The sequence below is a fragment of the Oryctolagus cuniculus genome, chromosome 17 (assembly GCF_964237555.1).
Source record: "Oryctolagus cuniculus chromosome 17, mOryCun1.1, whole genome shotgun sequence".
NCBI classification, from domain to species: Eukaryota; Metazoa; Chordata; class Mammalia; order Lagomorpha; family Leporidae; genus Oryctolagus; species Oryctolagus cuniculus.
The window spans coordinates 14,122,241-14,142,479 of record NC_091448.1 but is presented as its reverse complement, the minus strand read 5'-3'; the positions used below and the strand labels follow the sequence as shown (position 1 = coordinate 14,142,479).

At 39.2% G+C, this 20,239-nt stretch overlaps 1 protein-coding gene across 5 annotated transcripts in view; it reads right to left on the bottom strand.

The window, feature by feature from the left end:
- SMURF2 (SMAD specific E3 ubiquitin protein ligase 2) overlaps positions 1-20,239 on the bottom strand; it is a 142,321-nt gene that overhangs the window by 49,239 nt on the left and 72,843 nt on the right. For 4 of the 5 annotated variants that reach the window (XM_017349279.3, XM_070060465.1, XM_070060462.1 and 1 more), the window contains exons 2-5: positions 18,045-18,083; positions 12,451-12,559; positions 6,010-6,143; positions 4,215-4,280 (exon numbers count right to left, since the gene is read on the bottom strand). In XM_017349279.3, the coding sequence (XP_017204768.2) occupies positions 4,215-4,280; positions 6,010-6,143; positions 12,451-12,559; positions 18,045-18,083 (348 nt within the window). The remainder of the gene's footprint in view (positions 1-4,214; positions 4,281-6,009; positions 6,144-12,450; positions 12,560-18,044; positions 18,084-20,239) is intronic. The other variant, XM_070060463.1, reaches the window with a different exon arrangement.

Below are 20,239 nucleotides of genomic sequence, written 5' to 3'. Positions count from 1 at the left end.
AGCTCTCTCTCTCCATCTCTCCCTCACTCTTTCACAAAAATAAACAAATATTTTTTTAAAAAAGAATTAAGAAGGTTAGCACATAAAGTATGGTTTCTAGGGACTCTTCACTCAAGGAAAGGTCTTCAAATTCCAAAATCTTCCAGTTCTGTAAAAATGTGAAAAGCTGGGGACCAACATTATGGCACAGAGAGTTAAATTGCCTCTTAAGACACTGGCATCCCATATCAGAATTGGAGTCCTGGTTGCTCCACTTCGGACCTGGCTCCCTGTGAATGTGCCTGGGTACAGAGCAGAGGATATTCTAAGAACTTGAGCCCCTGCCACTCATGTGGGAGACCTGGATAGAGTTCTAGGATCCTAGCTTTGGCCTGATCCAGCTGTGGCCTTTGCGGCCATTTAGGGAATGAACCAGAGAATTTAAGATCTTTCTTTTTCTCTGTCACTCTGTCTTTTAAATAAATACATCCTTTTTTTTTTTTTTAATTTATTTGACAGAGTTAGATAGAGAGAGAGACAGAAAGAAAGGTCTTCCCTCTGTTGGTTCACCCCCCAAATGGCTGCTACCGCAGGCGCGCTGCTCCAATCTGAAGCCAGGAGCCAGGTGCTTCCTCCTGGTCTCCTATGCAGGTGCAGGGCCCAAGCACTTGGGCCATCCTCCACGGCCTTCCCAGGCCACAGCAGAGAGCTGGACTGGAAGAGGAGCAACCAGGACAGAACCGGCGCCCCAACCAGGAATAGAACCCAGGGTGCTGGCGCCTCAGGCGGAGGATTAGCCTAGGGAGCTGCGGCGCCGGCCCAGTAAGTTCTATTTAGAAGCGAGAATACTGAACAGACTTCTTTAATAAATGTAAACCAAATAATATATGAAAACTATACTAAAAAACTATTAATCATTTCTTACACAGAAAAATCATGTGAAATTCTTACCACCAAAATACAATCAGTAGAAAGAATGTATTTTCTCAGTAGCTTTATTTGAAGTAACACTAAGGTTCAAAGCTAATAATTCTCATGGTCTTCATTTTATATCTCCAGAATGTTGCACAATAAAACGCCTAAGAAATTGTAGGTGTTTTTAAATAGTCTAATTCTAGCAACAGAATTAGAGTATTTAATAATATTAAGACATCAGAAACAGCCTAAATATCCAACAATAAAGGACTAATTATATGCCCAACATGGACATAAAATGCTATAGAAATGTATCTGAGGACCAAAAACAAGTATTTGTGACAGATTAAAAATGTGCATGATATAATCTCATTTTTTAAAAATACATAGAAAGTATATACATCAGAGTGATAATAATGGTGATGAGTATTCCTCAAGTTCACTGTCTATCTTTAGACTTCATTTGTAATAGCAAATGACAAAAAATAAACTTCACAAAAGGTAGAGTTAAGTAACCGTTGTAAATGCAAGGGACAATGTTTCTATGCCTTTAATCAACCATCTCAAGTTAGAAGACTTTTTTCCTATGGTAACAATTCTCAAAAAGATAAAGTATTCAAAACTGTTTAAGTTTCAATTTATAACAGCAAAAAATAATCTTAATAGTTTAAATGATTAAGTTATGATACATCTATATAATCCATCATTTAGAAATCAGTAATTACAAAGATCACATATGAACACTAAAAATGGTTTTGGTAAATAAAATGAGGATATATGCTCATTGTAATTAAAATCATAAAAATATACAACTCATACACGTATATAAAAATATTAGAAATGAGTATATATTTTCAAAGTTGAGACTCTAGTGTACTTCTCAAATTTCCAAAAAGATGTTCTATATATGTGTATATATATATACATTTGCAATTATTTATAAAGGACTAATTATATAGAACTAGAAATTATGACAGAACTGCAAGATCATGTTTGAGTTTAGCCTCTCTCTTATTAAAGGTTCCATTATGAACACCAGATTACACAGGAGCTTAAAATTAAATTATATAAATTTATATACACACATTTAAAAGTAAAACATTTGATTTTTATGACATATGTATATAAGGGTTCTTCAGAAAGTTCATGGAAAAGTACAATTAAAATATAAGTTTAGGTTGTGGCATAACGTTGTGGCATAATAGATTAAGCAGATTGCAATGCCAGCATCCAATAGTGGCTCTTCCAATCCAGCTCCCTGCTAATTAGCCTGGGAAAGCAGAAGATAGCCCAAGTCCTTGGGATCCTGCACCAATATGAGAGACCCAGATGCAGCTCCTGGTTCTTGGCCTTTGCCTGGCCTAGCCCTGGCTGTGGCAGCCATCTAGGGAGTGAATGAGCCAATGGAAGATCTCTCTATCTCTCCCTAACTCTGCCTTTCAAATAAATAAAGTAAATCTTTCCCAAAAAAGGTTTGATACAAAAATATTTTTGAAATCCAGGCAGTTTTTTCACAAGGCATGTTTTATGAACTTTTTAAAACCTCTTTTATTTCTAATATATAACAAATATTCTAAATATTTATACCTAGTAAATATTTATACCTAGTAAAACTATTTTGTTACTCCTAGATATGAACTGTCACCTATTACATAATGTATCAAATCAAATAAAGTTGGAAAGATTATATACAAAAGTCTTATCTGCCAGGATTTATTTTTCAAAATTTTTGTTTATCATACTCTAAATCCAAGAATAACAGGAAATATCAATAATGCTGTAGTGAGTGCTCCAGGATAATCAAAATAGAGCTCTCTTATGTTTCTACTCTAGCAGTTCTCCAGTTATGAACCCAATTCATTGCCTTGTAAAATGAAGCCCCTTTGGGGCCAGTGCCATGGTGCAATAGGTTAATCCTCTGCCTGCGGCGCCGGCATCCCATATGGGTGCTGGTTCTAGTCCCGGCTGCTCCTCTTCTAATCCAGTTCTCTGCTATGGCCTGGGAAAGCAGTAGAGGATGGTCCAAGTCTTTGGGCCCCTGCACCTGCATGGGAGACCGGGAGGAAGCACCTGGCTCCTGGCTTCAGATCAGTGCAGCTCCAGCTGTTGCGGTCATTTGGGGAGTGAACCAATGGAATGAGGACCTTTCTGTCTCTCCCTCTCACTGTATGTCACTCTCTCAAATAAATAAATAAATAAATTCAAGGTACTATTTTATATATATACAATGAAACCCTTCAAGTGCCTTTGAGAACAAAAACCTCTCTAGATTCATAACAAAATCACCTTATTCTGAATTCTGCCCTATAACAAAGTGTTAAGATTCCAATCACGGGGCCAGCACTGTGGCATGGCAGGTAAAACTACCACCTGCAGTGCCAACCAGCATCCCATATGGGTGCTGGTTTGAGTCCCAGCTGCTCCATTTCCAATCCAGCTCCTTGCTAACATGCTTGGGAAAGCAGCAAAAGATGGCCCAAGTCCTTGGGCCCCTGTACCCATGTGGAAGACCTGGAAGAAGCTCCAGGCTCCTGGCTTCAGACAGGCCCAGCTCCGGCCGTTGTGGCCATTTGAGGAGTGAACCAGCAGATGGAAGATATCTCTCTCTGCCTCTCCCTCTCTGTGACTCTGCCTTTCAAATAAACATTAAAAAAATTTTTTTAAATCCAAACACATTTTCCTTCTCTATTATAAGAAACCTGTAAGGTACCCTCCTTAATGTTACTATATTACACTAAGAGTCTAAACCTCAATCTACCAATTCTTAAGAAAAGTCTCAGGAAATTCTATATCAAGCCCTTCCCTCTAGGTCATTTCAAGACAGACTAGTTGTCCATGTCTACCAAGTGCCTTATGAGTAAATCAGCAATTTCTTCTTCCAATTAGCATTACACTACCACTACTCATTCTACTTTTCAATTAGAACAGATTTTTAAACTGTAAAGCATTAAACACTAAACAAAGAGTCCAACAGAAATATTCTCTTATTACTCAAAACAAGTTTGAGTTATTTTCAGGAAACTTAAACAGCATGTATAGAATCTCTTTCAGTGCTCTAGTTTATTTGTATACTTTGAAAGAATTCCTTCCTAAAAGATCAACAGTTCTTCACAACACTAGGAGTTGGTAATTTACATTATATAAATTTGTTTTAATAAAGTTAACCTGGATCCATAGTTTGTAGTATTTTACTTGATTCATATTTAATTTACACGAATTCAAAGAAGATGTAGCTACTATACATTGACTTAAAAGGTATTTAGACTTTAGGTCAGTTTGAATGAGGTCAAAATCCATGTAACTTTAAATTCCATACTTACCTACTATCTGTCCTCTAACTGTATCATTGTCATTTGGCCCAAGTTTGCATAGATCCAACCTCTGATCTATTTTAAGTCAATTAAAAAAAAATTAGCTGATATCAGAAATTCTAACATCTATACAGCAACAATAAATTTGCACACTCTTTTGGAAATCAGATTTATCATTTAAAGAATCAATCATGTTTTAACTATAAAGCCTTTTTTAACTATAAAATCCTCCAACTGTATTTACAATTAGTATAAATATATCAACACGTTTTGATAAATTCAGTTTTCAAAAACCATGAAACACTAGCATATTATATGGCTAACATAAAGTTACTTTCTTTCCAAAGCTTTCAGATAATTTTAGCATGGGGTTCAGCTTGTCAGTTCCTAACTGTTGATTTTAAGCAATTTACCCTTAACTCTTGGTTTTCTCACATACAACAGTAGTATCTGGGCCAGCGCTGTGCCATAGCGAATAAAGCCGCCACCTACAATGCTGGCATCCCATATGAGTGCCAGTTTGAGTCCCGGCTGCTCCTCTCCCAATCCAGCTCTGCTATGGCCTGGGAAAGCAGTGGAAGATGGCCCAAGTCCGTGGGCCCTTGCACCCATGTGAGAGATCCTGAGGAAGCACCAGGCTCCTGGCTTCAGAATGGCCCAGCTCTGGCCATTTCAGCCATCTGGGGAGTGAACCAGCGGATGGAAGACCTCTTTCTCTTTCTGCCTCTGCCTCTCTGTAACTCTACCTTTCAAATGAATAAATCAACCTTAAAAAAAAAAAAAAAAAAAGTCCCATGTATGAAGAATTTGGTAGAAACAAAAAAATTGTTAGAAATGAATTTTTAATCTATGTCCCAATGCAAAGAAGCCCTCAAAAGCCTCTTTGTCACCTGGTTACATGAATTACTTATATGCTAAGTCAGTTTATCAGTGCACTGTAAAAATCACTTCTAATGTTTTGATCTTGGTCTAATCTTCTAAATGCCAAGGCTGGTGATAAACTGATCTATGGCTAAGTAATACGACACTCTCATACTCAGAATAATAGCTTACCTTTCTTTTAAATTTTGTCACAGCAGTTTTCTGTATTATTCTATTTTTTTTAAAGATTTATTTATTTTATTTGGAAGGCAGAGTTACACAGAGAGAGAGACAGACAGACAGAGACAGGTCTTCTTATCTGTTGGTTCACTTCCCAGATGGCCGCAACAGGCAAAGCTGTGCCAATCTGAAGCCAGGAGCCGAGAGCTTCCTCCAGGTCTCCCACGTGGGTGCAGAGGCCCAAGGACTTGGGCCATATTCCACTGTTTTCCCAGGCCATAGCAGAGAGCTGGATCACAAGTGGAGCTGCTGAGACTCAAACCGGCGCCCATATGAGAGCCTGGCACTGCAGGCTGCAGCTTTACCTGCTACATTAAAGCACTGGCCCCCTGTATTATACTACTATTTAGGGGTCCGTGCTGTGGCATAGTGGGCTAAACCTCTGCCAGGACTCACACTGGCACCCATATGGGATGCCAGTGTTGGAAGCCAAGGCCTAACCCACTGTGCCACAACACTGGACCCCAATCACTTAACATTTAAAAACTCACTGGAAGTTAAGCATCAGCTCTGATTTAGCTCTAAGTTTTACATACTCAAAAAGGTTTCATTTTATGAAAGATCCCAAAATAAAATTCAGACCAGGAATTTTAACCCATGTTTCAGACATACACAGGAGGATTTCAGACCCCAGTCAACATAAATATTCTTGTACATACAGACAGATTTCTTTTTCAGTTTAAAAAGCTCAACATCTACTCACAACCAGTGTCTTTGAGGCGATTGATGGCATTGGAAAGAAGACGAACACAACCAAGAAATCCAGCACCTTGTTTTTTATGGATCTTCTTGTGATTCCATACGCTGATGGTAACTGAATCAGACTTTCCAATATACCTAAAAAACAAAACAGCTGCATGAGTTAACTGACAATTATAAATAGTGTAAATTTTTTTCTTCTTTTTATATTCTAAAGTTATTCTAAAAAGTATGGCTAGATCAGAGTTCAGTCAATCCACAGGATTAACGTAAATTATTAAAATCTTAAAAGTAAGATCTAAGAATAACTTCTAATATATTCTTATCGCATCTGCCACTCACGTTTGGCAACAATTCCTGTTAGTAACAACATTATTTTAGTAGCTATTATGTAGTAACAGTTTACAATGATTACATCTTTCTAACAACAAAAATCCTAAAAAGAACTTTTCTCATTTTTACCACATTTTAAATATATTTCAATGATATGACCTATCACAGTCACAGAAGACTAAGCTTATTTTCAAGGGGTATTATCAAGGCTGACAGACCAAAAATCTGACCTACCTGTTATATTTAAAAATGCTGTAGAACAAAAGCTCTTTGTAACGCTTTTCTCCTGCTTCTCTCCTGCATGCAGGCCTTGAGCGAGCAGGACTCTTGCAGATTTCACTTCACTGCCTGCAGACAAGCAGAGCAGGGAAAAGCGTTACTATACTTGTCTGTACATATGCCTGAAGTATGTAAAAGCTCCATCACAGCCAGTTGTTAACATGGCATCAACCCATGCAAAAATGCAATAAACTATCAGTGAAATCCTAACTATTTCAATGACTCTAAGAGAGGTCAAATTTTTGGTCCAGCAACCTTGATTTCAAAGTATCATTCAGTAAGGCAACAATATTAGAAAAATTCACCTAGTATAAAAAAATTCTAAGCCTTTCAAGCGAGGACTACAATTTTTTAAATAAGAAACACAGAAGGCACACTTGAGTGCCTGGTTCCAGCAGTATCTAAACCATACATATCCCTGGGCTCTTAATTATGCAGGTCAGTACAATCTCTTTTTAAAAATTAAGCCAGTTTGAATTTTGTCTCCATTGACTGCAAATGAAAAGATCTTGACTAAAATGTCATTTAGTATGTACACTCTAATTTCCAAATACAACAGATCTATCTTGGCAAGTATCTACTGCATACTATGTTAAAACTATAGAACCAGAACCAAGTATTAAACAGCTAAATCCTCTCAAAACCAAACGTTTAAAAAAAAATCACATTAAACTAGTTTCCCAGCTGGTAAGCCTGGTTTAAAGGTATGGTGAAATACTCATTTCCAAGGCCTCAAGGCAGCCCATCATCAGGTTAAGCAGATCCATCTACCAACTACATGGTACTTTTACATATACTATGATATGAACTATTGAGAAGTTCCACATTAAACAACAGTAAACATTTGTTCATTTCAGATATTCTGGGGGACAGGCTAAGTATAAATCTCTAAAAATTAAGAATCACACTGAATTACTTAAGTGTGCACATCACATTCTGTCCAAATATTCCTGGGCCAGAAATTAATCAGAAGTATAATTTACACTTAGAGAAGTGCTCTCACTTTAAGAAATTTCAGGTAATACCTGTATAACACTTGACAAAGTAGATCCTTTTATAATTGAATGTTAAATAGAGGGCTCAATTAGATTCTCTTAAAATTTCAACTTCAACAAGTAACACATGATTCTAAACAAGTTTCAGGATATTCCATATTGAGGGACCCTTCTATAGAATATTAGCATACAGACCAAAATAAGACAGAGTCAGGATTTAGGGCTAACATTTGTTAGATTTCTGTTAGAAGACTTAATAAAATAAAGTCAAAAGTTTTGCAAAGTGATCCAAAGTATTTCCCTGACCATTTTCCCTCCCACACACGCCCTGGCAAAAAGCAAGAAAAGCTCCTAGGTATCCCAGTTAATATAAACTATATATATATATATAAAACAAACACACACATGAAAATATGCTCAACATCTTTAGTCCTTAAAGAAATGCAGGGGCTGGCATGGTGGTAGTGGGTAAAACCGCCACCTACAGTGCCAGCATCCCATATGGGCGCTCATTCGAGTCCCAGCTGCTCCACTTAAGATCCAGCTCTGGCCAGCGCCGCAGCTCGCTGGGCTGATCCTCTCCGCCTTGTTGCGCAGGCACGCTGGGTTCTAGTCCCGGTCGGGGCGCCGGATTCTGTCCCGGTTGCCCCTCTTCCAGACCAGCTCTCTGCTGTGGTCCGGGAAGGCAGTGGAGGATGGCCCAGGTGCTTGGGCCCTGCACCCCATGGGAGACCAGGAGAAGCACCTGGCTCCTGCCATCGGATTGGCGCGGTGCGCCGGCTGCAGCGCGCCGGCCTTGGCGGCCATTGGAAGGTGAACCAACGGCAAGGGAGGACCTTTCTTTCCGTCTCTCTCTCTCACTGTCCACTGTCAAAAAAAAAAAAAAAAAAAAAAAGATCCAGCTCTGCTATGTCCGTTGCGGCCAATTGGGGATTGAACCAATTGATGGAAGACCTCTCTCTCTCCCTCTCTCTCTCTCTCTCTGCCTCTCATTCTCTATGTAACTCTTTCAAATAAATAAATAAATCTTAAAAAAAAAGGAAATGCAAATCAAAACTACATACTCACTAGGAAGATTATAGTTTTTTTTAAAGATTTGAGAGGTAGAGTTACAGACAATAAGGAGAAACAGAGAGAAAGGTCTTCCATCTGTTGGTTCACTCTCCAATGGCCGCAACGGTTGGAGCTGCGCCAATCTGAAGCCAGGAACCAGGTGCCTCCTCCTGGTCTCCCATACGGGTGCAGGGGCCCAAGGACTTGGGCCATCTTCTACTGCTTTCCCAGGCCACAACAGAGAGCTGGATCGGAAGTGCAGCAGCTGGGACTAGAACCGGCACCCATATTGGATGCCAGCACCCCAGGTGGAGGATTAACCCACTGCACCACGGTACTGGCCCCTATAATTTTTTTTTAATAGAGGTGAACCCTAAAGGCCAAATAAACTCCTGATCTCAAAAACCCAAGATGTGTGCATGTGAATTTGTGACTATGACATATTAACTACTGAAATTAACTCAAATATTTTGTTGAAATGACAATATTTTAGACAAAATATATTATGCTTGATTTTATGTTTCTTTTTATTTTTTAAGTGTGGTTACTAGAAAATTTAAAATTTGATGAGCTCCTATTTGTGACTCATGTTTCTATTCGGCAATGCTGATCTTGACCTAGATGATAATGGAGTACTGTATTCAAAATCTGGAGGGAAAGTGATGCTTCATTAGAAGTCTATACTTAGACAAACCATCAATCAAGTAATATGAAACAATACATTTTTCAGGTCAAAAAATGTTTCCCATCATTGTACTCTCTCAAAATGACAATGAAGACAGACTTTACCAAACTGAAAAGTAAACAAAAAACTGAAAATCACTGGACTTGGAAGAAACAAAAGGAAATTCTCAAAAAAATCATAAAGACAAGTCCCAAGTCTTAGAGACCATATCAGACTAGATGAGGCAAGAGGGGGCTCCAAGCGTGTCTCCAAGAAGAGAAACAAAAGCCAGTGGAATCCTGACATGACTGAACATGTGGAGAAGGGATATTAAGTTCCATAGGAGAGTCTGGGCAGTAATCAATAAGACAGAAGATTAAACAGGTGACAAAAATAGTTATTAACTTCAGACAAAAATTGGGACTGGCGCTGTGACATAGCGAGTTAAGCTGCCATCTGCAATACTGGCATCACATAGGGGTTCCAGCTGTTCCACTTTCAATCCAACTCCCTGCAAATGTGCCTGAGAGAACAGAAGATGGCCCAAGCTTGTGCTTGGGCTCCCGATACCCACTTGGGAGACCTGGAAGAAGCTCTTTGCTCCTGGCTTTCATCCGGCCCCAGCTATTGTGGCCATTTGGGGAGTGAACCAATGGATGGATAATATCTCTCTAACTCTGCCTTTCAAATAAATAAAATCAATCTTTTTTAAAAGAGAAAAACTGTTAAGAAAGGAAATATAATTCTTGTATACTATGTGACCCACGGAACTATTCACCAAAAAAGATCATGATTAAGTCGGAGGGCTGGGAAAAAGCCAGGGGTATCTGAGTGCTGAAGGAGTGGGGATCAGGGATATCAGTTTTAAAAAGCTGACTCAGGGGCCAGCTCTATGGTGTAGTGAGAAAAGCCCCCACCTACAGTGCCAGCATCCCATATGGGCACCAGTTAGAGACCCAGCTGCTCCCACTTCCAATCCAGCTCTCTGCTATGGCCTGGGAAAGCAGTAGAAGATGTTCTAGTCCTTGGGCCCCTGCACTTGCATGGGAAGACCCAGAGGAAGCTCCTGGCTCCTGGCTTCGGATTGGCGCAGCTCCGGCTGTTGGGGCCAATTGGGGAGTGAACCAGCAGACGGAAGATCTCTCTTTCTCTCTTACTCTCCTTCTTTGTGTAACTCTTTCAAATAAATAAATAAATCTTAAAAAAAAAAAAAAACAGCTGACTCATCTAAGGTATGAAATTTTTAAACATCTAAAAGTAAATACAAAAAAATTTAAATCCTGTAAAATAATCAAGATATCTAGAAACAGAAGAAAATGCTAGTATGAACAGGCAAATCCATTAAAGCAGTTACCTTGGGAATGGGAATCAGGAATGAGAATAGGGCAAGGAACCACTGTTTTCCGTTGAGAATTTCATAATGAGAGGGTACTGGGGTGCAGAGTGTTAAGTCACTGCTTGGGACCTGGCAGTTCAATTAGGAGTGCCTGGTTCTAATCCTGCTTATCTGATCCTGGTTCCCACAAATGTGCCTGGGAAGCAGCAAATGATGGCCCAAGTATGTGGTTTCCTGCCACCCACATCAGAGGCCAACATGGAGTTCCTAGCTCCTGGCTTTGGCCTGGTCTAACTCTGGCTGTTGTAGACATTTAGGAAGGAAACCAGCAGATGAAGATCTCTCTCCTGTCTCTCCCTCTCCCTCTGTCACTCCGTTTTTCAAATAAATAAATAAATATTTTTAAAAAACAATAAAAACCTTATAGTACCAGCTACCTTTTAAAAAAGGCATCCATACCACTATGATTAAATGTAATTTCAGGGACCAGCGCTGTGGCGTAGCAGGTTAACGCCCTGGCCTGAAACGCTGGCATCCTATATGGGCGTTGGTTCGAGACCTGGCTGCTCTACTTCCTATCCAGCTCTCTGCTTGGGCCTGGGGAAGCAGTGAAAGATGGCCCAAGTCCTTGGGCCCCTGCACCTATGTGGGAGACTTGGAAGAAGCTCCCGGCTCCTGGCTTTGGATCAGCGCAGCTCCAGCTGTTGCGGCCAATTTGGGAGTGAATCAGTGGATGGAAGACTTCTCTCTCTACCTCTCCTCTCTCTGCATAACTCTTTCAAATAAATAAATAAATATTTTTTTAAAAAATGAAATTTCAAAGAAAGCCATTGGGGCCGGTGCTGTGCATAGTGGGTAAAGCCATATGGATGCTGATTCGAGACCCAGCTACTCCACTTCTGATCCAGCTCTCTACTATGGTCTGGGAAAGCAGTGGAAGATAGCCCAAGTCCTTGGACCCCTGCGCCTGTGTGGGAGTCCCAGAAGTTGTTCCTGGTCCTGCCTTTGAATCAGCAAAGCTCTGGCCGTTGCAGCCAACAGGGGAGTGAACCAGCAGATGGAAGACTTCTCTCTCTTTCTACCTCTCCTTCTCTCTGTGTAACTCTGACTTTTAAATAAATAAATAAATCTTAAAAGAAAGAAAGAAACAGAGAGAGAGAGAGAGAGCAAGCGCGCGCATGCACGGTCAGGACTGGTATCTGGGTGCTGGTTTGAGTCCTGGCTGCTCCACTTCTGATCTAGCTCCCTGCTAATGTGCCTAGGAAAGCAGCAGAGGAATGCCCAAGCGCTTGGGTTCCTGCACTCACATGGGTGATCCAGAAGGTCCTCCTAGCTGTGGCCTGGCTCAGCCTGTCATTGCGGCCATTTGGGTAGTGAACCAGCAGATGGAAGATAACTCTCTCTTTCTCTCTCTCAAATAAATAAATAAATCTTTTTAAAAAGCCACCCACATAGAAATAATTCTAATTTCTAGTTTTACACTTACAATTGGCTTAGCTAAGGTGAATTAACACCTTTATTTAACTGAAGGGAGGTGGTATTGGGAGACTGCTTTATATTGTGAGCCAGTTTCATTTTGTGATTCATGGGCTTACTGGGGGTCCCTCATCTTTCAAATCCAACAACCAATAAGCCAAAGCACTTCCCAATGGGTTTTGTACCCCTTGTGTAAAGACCAAATTGCACCACAGATATAAAACTCAGATCATTTTCTGTGATCTTTTCAAAGACTTTATCAAAAAACATTAATTTTATGTTTATTTCAAATTAATCATTTAAACCTACAGATCATAATGCTGATTCCACTTTGGATCAAGTGTATTCTTCACAGTATCTGTAGAATGGCACTGCCCAGATCCATCAACCACCACTTTAGCAAATGGATCAGGAAGTCCTGTGGAAAAAAGGGGAAGTTTTTTTAACTGAAGAATATTTTGTCATTTAAGATAGGAGAATAATCACATAAAGATTACCATATGCTACAAGATTATTCTATTCTTTAATTCTTTTTTTAAAAGTTTAGCATTCTGCCAGAAAAGTAAAATAGTTCACTTAAAATCAAAGATTAAATTTACTTCTATATTAAATATCAAAATCATATTTTCCCTTATTCCTGTCTCAAAATATCCTCAATTTAAACTACCAAAATCTAGAGATTATCCTGTAATATGGAAGTTTTTTCAGATTGTTACCAGCCCTTTGGCCCCAGGAAGGTGAATGCTGAAAACACTCATGGCTTTCTTTCCAAATAGCTCCTTAAATGAGCTCATTTAAATAGAGAGCTCATTAAAGGTTTTCATACAGAAGCATGGGCTACAGAGAAATCAAAATAGCCAACAAGTTTTACTGAATAACTACTATGAGTGATGTGAGAATAAAACCAAAGAAATTAATAATCCTCTGCCATAAGAGAGACAAGTATTTAACTGGGGAAATTAAAAATACCATACATGCCGGCGCCGTGGCTCACTTGGTTAATCCTCCACCTATAGCGCCGGCATCCCATATGGGCGCTGGGTTCTAGTCCCGGTTGCTCCTCTTCCAGTCCAGCTCTCTGCTGTGGCCCGGGAGGGCAATAGAGGATGGCCCAAGTGCTTGGGCCCCTGCACCCGAATGGGAGACCGCGAAGAAGCACCTGGTTCCTGGCTTCAGACTGGCGCAGCGCCGGTCATAGCGGCCATTGGGGAGTGAACCAACGGAAGGAAGACCTTTCTCTCTAACTCTACCTGTCAAAAAAATTTTTTTTAAAAATACCATACATGAAAACAAAACAAACGAAAAACAACCTAAGGATAAACAAACACTTGGTAGTAGTGATTCTAACGGCTAACACTATGTCAGCTACTGTTCTAAGTGCTTTACAAAAATCCTCACAATATCCCTATGAGCTAGATAATGTTATTAGCCCTATTTTACTTCAAGGAAACTAAGGCCCAAAGGGGTTAACTAGCCCCAGGTCACACAACAGTTAAATGGCAGAGTCAGGATCTAAAGTTTAGAGTCTAAACCCCTGCAGTCTAGCTCTGGACTTCAGGCTCTGAACCACCATGCTGTATTACACCTTTGATTTACTATGCAGGAGAACTTGAAGGGTAAATAAAAGGCTTGGGCAAGAGGATGGAACTCATATGGGCTTGAAAGGACAAACAGGAAAAGGAGGACTTTCCTAGCCATACGAAGAGTGCCAAGTAAAGGAAATCAATATTTGAAAGCCTTGAGGAGTCTAACCAAAGCTTCTGTGCTAAGGTGTAAAAGTAAATACTATTGGAGAAATACAACTGATTGAGTATGAGAGGCTTAGATGTCAGAAAAATAGAGTATGGAATGATTGCAGATAATAGGGAGCCATTTTGGTTCTTGAGCATGCCTATAAATATAGTCATATTTCTACTAGTGGTTCTCAGGGCAGACTAGGTGAAGGAAAGGCTAGAGGCAGAGACCATGTATGGTGCTTTAGTAATAATCCAATAGTTGGATAAGACGACTCTAAATTTGGCAAGTCACATGATAGAGAAAGGAAATGACATTTAAGGCAGCTACTCTGAAAGACACAATAAAAACTAATATAAAAAAGTATCAAAGATAATACCATAATTTTCAGCCAAAGCAATAATGAAAACTGTGGTTCTTTTGATGAAAATTATAGTTAGAAAAAGGTGAAACTAAAAATGGTAAAGAGATAAAATAATTTACAAGTCAGACATACTGGGATAAAGTACATTTTCTGTGTATTGTTGAAAATACAGAACAGAATGAGGCTGATTGCTGATGAATGGAAAAATTTTGTATCTTGATATCTATGCTAATTTAAGTCAAAATACTTGTTTGTCAAGACTCAAGACAGACAGAAATCACCTATCCAGTTTCCCAAGTCCATGATTCTGTGATCTATCATCATCAAATCAATAAAGACTAAAACTCAAATATTATTTATTTATAAGGCAGAGAGACACAGAGAGAGAGCTTCCTTCTACTGGCTCATTACCCAAATGCTCACAACAGCAGGATTCAAAGCTAGGAGCTAGAACTCAATCCATTTTCCATGTAGGTGGCGGCAATCCAATTATTTGAGCCATCCCTGAGAACTCCCAGGGTCTGCACTGGCAAGAAGCTGATGTCAGGAGCCAGAGCCAAGAAATGAACCCACGTACTCTGATATAGGACATGGGTGTCTTGATCAGTAGGGTAAACATACTAAGTTCTAAAGAAATTTGTTAACTTATACTGTGAAATCTAAATTATTTTGTTCTTTTAGAGTTATTCATATGACAACTTATTTTTAAATGTGTTTAATGAAAAAGTATTTTTACCTCTACATTAAGTATTTTCTCTTGGGAAGAATCCACTCTCTCTTGGGCTTCTGAATCAACTATCTAAATAAACATAACATATGCTTGCAAAAACAATCACATTTCCAACTTTCCCTTTGGATATCACCTCACTAAAGATTTAAGGACTGGGGCTAGCACAGTTGTGTAGTAGGTTAAGTTGCATGCATGCAACACCGGCACCCCATATGAGTGTGGGTTCAAGTCCCAGCTGCTCCACTTCCAATCCAGCTCCCTGTTGATGTGTCTAGGAAGGCAACGGAAGATGGTTCGAATGCTTGGGCCCCTGCAACCATGTAGGAAACTTGAGGGATTTCCAAGCCCCTGGCCTGGGCCCAGCCTAGCCCAGCACTGGCTGTTGGAACCAGAGATGGAAGCTCTGAAAACAGAAGATGGAAGCTCGCTCTCTATGTCTCTACCTCTCTGTAACCCTAGTGTTCAAATAAATAATTTTTAAAAAGTTAAGGACTAAGAAAAACTTTTTCCACACAAAACCTCTAAGTTTGGCTTCCAGATCCTTAGGAAATTGGAGTCTGAGCTGCCTATGTTGTTCTTCTGCAAAATAATAACAGACCAAATACAAGCACTATATCTTAAACAGAATCTAGGTGTCAACAAATTACTAAAGGCAACACACGGATTTTTTTCCTCTAATGAAAAATACATAAATATGTATTTCATCCCCTGTAGTCATGTTTCACATTAAAATTTTTTTGTAATTCAATTTAAACTAAATCACAAGCAAAATCAACTATATTTTAATAACTGCACTCTGATCAACACACCAAAATTTAATTAAAGAACTAAAGAACTATTATCTAAAATTAATATGAGCAACCATCAACTTATAAACTGCTCAAAAATATCCCTTGTATACAGGTAAATCTACCACAGCAAGGATCTGGGGCCTTGGCCTGTGTGAAAACAGGAGATACTCCCATCCCTCACTGATTCACTTCTGCAGTCCTAAGGATTTGCTCTCCTGTTTCCCTTTCCAAGCTATCATATAGCTCTCACTCTAAGTTTTAAAAATAATCAGTTTCCCCTAATCTTCTTATCCCAAAAGCAAGCTCACACTCAAAATTTATCAATTTTTACTGCCTATACCAATTAAAAAGGGAAAAAATTTCTTTCACCTATCATTTAAGGATAAATAAAAACAGATAACTCTCAGCTCTCAGAGGTTCACAAAGAATTAAAGTAGAATTTACCTCTAGATTTCATAGGAAAACAGAATAGTTGGATATTTTATTAGAGAATCTGTATCTTGGGGCCGGCACCATGGCTCACTTGGCTAATCCTCTGCCTGAGGTGCTGGCATCCCATATGGGCACTGGGTTCTAGCCCCAGTTGCTCCTCTTCCAGTCCAGCCCTCTGCTGTGGCCCGGGAGGGCAGTGGAGGGTGGCTCAAGTGCTGGGGCCCCTGCACCCGCATGGTAGACCGCGAAGAAGCTCCTGGCTCCTGGCTTCCGGCTGGCGCAGTGCCGGCCGTAGCGGCCATTTGGGGAGTGAACCAACGGAAGGAAGACCTTTCTCTCTGTCTCTAACTACCTGTCAAAATTTAAAAAAAAAAAAAAAAAGAAGAAGAAGAAGAAGAAGAATTAAAAAAAAGAGAGAGAGAGAATCTGTATCTTGGGTCTCTGGAAAAAGGAAAAGAATTTGAAAAGACACCTAAAAGACAAAACTGAAGGTTTCCTCTTCAAAGCCAGAGCAGAAGCCTTGGAGAATAAAGCAGCAGCTATCCAAGTACTCCAACTCCCTCCATTTTCACCATGTCACCAGCATATCCAACCTATCTGCCACTTTGCAGTCCCATTAGCATAAATCTTAGATCAACCTTACAGAGAGAGAAAGAGAGAGAGAGAGAAAGGGAAAGTGCACCCTAGGTATTAGGTTATTAGTGACAGGGATGGAGTGGTGAGACACAGCCTGAAAAATAATATTAACAGGTAGCAGCAAGGAGAGATGGGTTCTCTGGCCACTGTATTCTCCTACTGTGACATGGTGTGGGGTGGAGGGCACGTGGTACATAAACGAAAGACTTTATAATTTCCTTTTTGTATTCCAAATTATCCTATTTAACCACTTTCTCAGAAAAGCACAAAGATACGATAAAAATTTATTATATGGTTTTATAAGATGTCATTTTTATAAACTTTAATTCAGGTTCTATTCTACAAACACTGGAATAAAACTTTGAGTAGAATAAATTAAGTATGATTTAAAAATATATCAAGAACTTATTATTTCTTTTAATCAAACCCCTGAAAATTGCCTAATGTAACATTAGACAGCACAGAGCCTGTTTTTGCTGGCTGATAGGACATACATTTAGAAATCTAGTTTCTAATTTCAAACTTTTTATATATAAAAATTTTGTTGGCTAAAAAAGTTTAATAAAAATTATGTCATTTTTACTCAATAATTTAAAGCTATTGTAAAGTAACATATTACAGTGTAATCTGAACACATGGGTGGGGCACTTCCCAATTCTTTCTTGCAAAACTTAATCCTAAATAAAGTCACAAAAAAAAAAAAGTTCACAACGGATTAGTAAACAGACTGAAAATATGGGAACCAAATGTTTGCTTTGGAGTCTGACAGAACAGCATCATCAAATATGGTAGAGCTGACTTTTCTACACTCGTAAATCCCAAACAGCCTCAGTGACTTTTCTACCATCCAATGTTAAGTGCATAGGTAAAATTTTCTATAAAATGTTTAAAAAGAAAAAAGTTTGCAAAATAATCTCTTGATACTGTTTCTAGAAATCTAGTGTTACACACACCTTCAACATGCACTGTGGGGCTCTACATTCACACAACTGTATATGCATGGCTAAGTATGTGAGAGGGGCAGATAAAGGGAAAAGAGTTTTTAAAGCTAAAAAGTACACAATCTTCCAAAAAAAAAAAAATCTCTGGAATAAAGCATTCACAAAACACTGAATTTCTGAATAAAGAAACCCCTAAAACCAGACACTTCAAAAATACTATCCAAAAAACTCTAGACAGAATATAAAACATTTGTATTGAAAGTTAATTTACTTACGGAAAAAATCCTTTTTCACCAAGTTTTTTGCACAGAGTACTATAAAGGAAACAAAAAATACATAGGAAAAATTAAAATGGTGAAACTACATTAATTCATTTTAAAACATTGAAACAGCAGTGGGTAATTAAACACTAATTACAGCAAGGTATGAGATATGGTCGCAAACTTTCACTAGCAACAAGCAAAAGACAGCTAAACACTGCAACTTCAGCAATGATCATAATAGCTGAGGGCCAGAAACTTTGTAAATTTGATCTTTTATTGAAGGATGCAATTCCTACCTTTCATTAAGATTTATTCTCAGAGAAACTCAGTGACAATGGGAAAAACAATACTAAGGAAGAAGTACAGGTTGTCATACCTATGTTAAAGATGAAATAATTTTGTAATGAAGAGATCACAAATATGATAAATTAAGGCTTTCCTGATAAAAGTGAGATTTTTTTTTAATGTTCTTTAATTAACACACAATTATTCTTAGGTGTTTAAATTTAACTGAAAATTTATCCCTGTTAAAAATAAGAGTGGGAATAAGAGAGAGAAGATGTGCAGTTCACTCAGACTTACCCCTAATGGTAGAGCTAGAAATGTGCCATGAAACTACAAGTCCCATTAAGTTGGCATGTACCAATGCCATCTTACTAGTTAAAGTGAACAGTTTAAGTTCATAATTGATCATAAAGATAGGATTAAGTATCAAAGGAACCACATAAACAAGACCAGGGTCTGCTAATAATAATAGATAGAATTAAAAAGGAGAGAACGATCCAACATGGGAAGCAGGATACACAGACTCATAGAATGGCAAATGCCCTAAACAGCACCCTGGCCTGAGAATCAGCCCTTAAGGCATTTGGATCTGGCTAAAAAGCCCATGAGAGTTTCTCAGGCATGGAAAGCCAAGATAAAATTTACTATATACAAATTATATCTTAATTTTAAAATTACTCCTTATAAAGAGTCATAAACAGGCCTGCGCTGCGGCTCACTAGGCTAATCCTCCGCCTGTGGCACCAGCACCCCAGGTTCTAGTCCCAGTTGTTCTTCTTCCAGTCCAGCTCTCTGCTGTGGCCTGGGAAGGCAGCGGAGGATGGCCCAAGTGTTTTGGCCCTGCACCCGCATGGGAGACCAGGAGGAAGCACCTGCTAATTTGCCTTGGAAAGCAGGGTAAGATGGCCCAACTGCCTGGTTCTCTGCCATCCTTGTGGGAGATCTGAATGGAGTCCCTGGCCCCTGCCTTTGGCCTAGCCCAGCCTGGGCCATTGCAGCCATTTGGGGAATGGCTATAATGGCCATTCCCTATCCCTCTTTAACTCTGCCATCCAATTAAATAAATAAATCTTTTTTTAAAAACCAACTCATTCAGTGTAACAAATCACAGTAAGTTTAAATATAATTAACCACTTTAGAAGTTTAAACAAAAACCCTTTTGAAGACAGATGTCACAAGGCCAGCTTGTGGTACAGTGGGTAAAGCTGCCACCTGCAACACTGGTATACCATATGGGCACAGGATCAAGTCCCGGCTCCTCCTTCTTCTGGAACCCTCTCTTCTTTTGGCTCTACTTAACACTACATTCACTTGGTTTTTACATAGGGCATATCGAATTCATTCTAAATCTTTTCTGCCAGATCTTTCTATACTCCAACCATGAAAGGTTCTTAAGGTTTTGAACTATGTCCTCTTCTTTTAATAACCTAAGGATCACAGATAAACACTTTTGTAAATCTTGGAATTATATGTAAACTGCTCTCTGTAAGTTTATTTTCTGGGAAGAGAATCTGTATTTTTCCTGGGAGAGAGTTCAAGGTTAAACAGATTAACAAAACTCTTTCCCCCTCTCAAAAAAGAGATTTGAAGAGTTACTTTTCTTTAAATATATATTTTAAGTATTTTAAAGTCACACCCCTGTACACACACACACACACACACAATCTCTTCCATCTGCTGGTTTACTCCAAATGCCTGCAACTGCGAGGGCTAGGCCAGGCCAAAGTCAGGAGCCCAGAACTACAATCAAGTCTCCCACATAGACTGCAGGGACTCAATCACTTGAGCCATTATCCATGGCCTCCAAGGATTATTAGCAAGAGGCTAAGTTGAGGTGGGACTAGACCCCAAACACTCCAACATGAGATGCACGTGTCCCACACTATACCACAAAAATCGGAGTTGCTTTTACATACATTCTC